The 2,125-nt window shown below is 38.8% G+C and overlaps 1 protein-coding gene across 1 annotated transcript; it reads left to right on the top strand.

Annotated features, from left to right (window-relative positions):
• Positions 1-218: 218 nt before the first annotated feature.
• LOC131051668 (uncharacterized) lies at positions 219-1,828 on the top strand. The gene is made up of 2 exons (XM_057986249.1): positions 219-417; positions 933-1,828. Exons 1-2 carry the CDS (start codon positions 219-221, stop codon positions 1,826-1,828), a joined length of 1,095 nt encoding a protein of 364 aa, XP_057842232.1.
• The last annotated feature ends 297 nt before the right edge of the window (positions 1,829-2,125 follow it).

The following is a 2,125-nucleotide window of genomic DNA, read 5'->3' as shown; positions in this document are numbered from 1 at the left end:
GGAAGGCCCCATTATTGTGGAAAGGGTTGATTAAGAGGTGGATCTAGCCCCCAAAGAGGAAGAGGTTATCTGCATTATTAACTATCTATGTGACTCAATTACTGAGGAAATCATGGATAAATTATTGGATGAAATAATAGATAAGGAAGAACTTGATCTTCAGAAAAAAATGCTTAGAAAGGTAATTTTGGCCCTCTCCCCCCCCAGAGGTCTTATACATGGAGGAACTTTCTCTAGATTTAGATAACAAGGAAAATGAAACCTTAGGCATCGAACTATGGGCAGATGATAAATCCACTTTGGATTCTGCCAAGTCCTACAAAAAGAGAGGTAGGAAATCCTTATCGGAGCTAAGAGCCAATGAGGGAACCACAAAAGGTTGGGGTAAACTCATGGACATGTTCCATGTAGGGAAGGGTAAGGTCCTTCCCAAGGCATCATGAAATTTGTTACATGGAATGTTAGGGGTTTAAATGCCCCTAACAAACAGAGGTTAGTCAATTGATGTCTATCCTCTTTCAATCCAGAATTAGCTCTGTTACAGGAGACTAAATTAGGGAACAAAGATTTAGTCTCCTTCGGCAAGCGATTAGGATTTAGACAGATTACAGGGGGACCAACCAATGGGGCCTCTGGAGGACTTGCTATAATTTGGGACCCACGCAATATCCTCTTTTCATTTATGAAATCTCACAACAATTAGATGAGCGGGAGGGTTACTAGCCTCAAAAACAATCTAGATTTTGTTATTATTAATGTGTGTGGGCCTATCCTTAATGAGGATAAAAAAAGAGTATGGGAGGAAATTGATAATTTCAAAAACACCCTTAATCAGATATGTATCTTAGGTGGAGACTTTAATACAATTTTGCATCATCATGAGAATTGAGGAGGCTTAGGTATAAATGCTCATGCTTATCTTGACTTTGTAGATTGGATCCATTCAAGTGGCATGATTGAGATTAATATGGTTAAGGAAGCCTTTACTTGGAATAATCATAGGTTAGGGTTTAGTAACATTGCAGAGAAACTTGATAGATTCTTTGTATTGGGCAATCTCATCAACTTTCCCTATACCTTGGATGCCTCTATTCTACCTTTCTCAGGATCGGATCACTTTCCTATTCAACTTGGTATTCAGGGCGAGGTTGGTCCAAAACGATGTCCTTTTAAATTTGAGAATATGTGCTTGAAGGATGATAACATCCTCAAGCTTCTAAAAGAGTGGTGGAATGTGGCCAAGGTCTCTAGGTCTAGGATCTTTAAGATTGTTAACAAACTTAAGATTATTAAGCAGAATCTCATTCATTGGAATAAGGAGCACTTTGGCAATATTTTTGACAATAAAGACCAAGTGGAAGTTGAGTTGGTAGAATTTAATGAGAAAGTGATGAGACATGGGATGGATGAGGCCCTATTTCTCAGAGAAAAGAAACTCCTTGTAGATCATGAATCTATTCTTGCCAAAGAAGAAGTCTTCTGGAAACAAAAATTTAGAGAGACGTGGTTGGAGGAGGGTGATAAGAACACCAAATTCTTCCACAATAGTGTGAGGATGAGAAGAGTCATAAATCATATCTCCAAGATTAAGTTAAGTGATGGCTCTGAGGTGGCTAACCCTAAATCCATTGCGACAGAGGTTGTAGATTTCTTTTCTCTTATCCTCAATTCCGACTGGAGCCCTCACGGCTCTGTCCATGACAAGTTTATCAAGTGTATCCCAAAGCTTCTAAGTAAGGACCAAACTAATTTTCTTACTGCTAAATTTTCTTTAGCAGAAGTAGAAGCAGCTCTTATGGAGATGAGCCCAAACAAATCCCCTGGCTAGATGGCTTTCTGACTAGCTTCTTTCAAAAATGTTGGCCCTTCTTAGGTGTGGAAGTAACGATAGCTTTGGAAGGAATGAGGAACTTAGGTAATATCCTCAAAGAAATTAATAATATTATTTTGGCCCTTATCCCAAAGAAGGATAAACTTGAGCGTTTTGATGAGTTTCGACCCATTGCCTTGTGCAATACTGTCTATAAACTTTTTTCTAGAACTCTAGCTAATAGGCTTCAGAAACTCCTTCCCTTGTTGATTAGTGAGGAACAGACAGGTTTTGTTCCTAGAAGACCTATTTACA

This window comes from Cryptomeria japonica, chromosome 2 (genome assembly GCF_030272615.1).
Source record: "Cryptomeria japonica chromosome 2, Sugi_1.0, whole genome shotgun sequence".
Classification (NCBI taxonomy): Eukaryota; Viridiplantae; Streptophyta; class Pinopsida; order Cupressales; family Cupressaceae; genus Cryptomeria; species Cryptomeria japonica.
This window is presented reverse-complemented; position numbering and strand designations above follow the sequence as displayed.

Bases quoted from the DNA above. Each gene is read 5' to 3' on its own strand.
- LOC131051668 (XM_057986249.1), top strand. From the start codon at position 219: ATGGAGGAACTTTCTCTAGATTTAGATAACAAGGAAAATGAAACCTTA. The intron at 418-932 runs GTAAGGTCCTTC...TTGACTTTGTAG, and splicing joins CATGTTCCATGTAGGGAAGG to ATTGGATCCATTCAAGTGGC.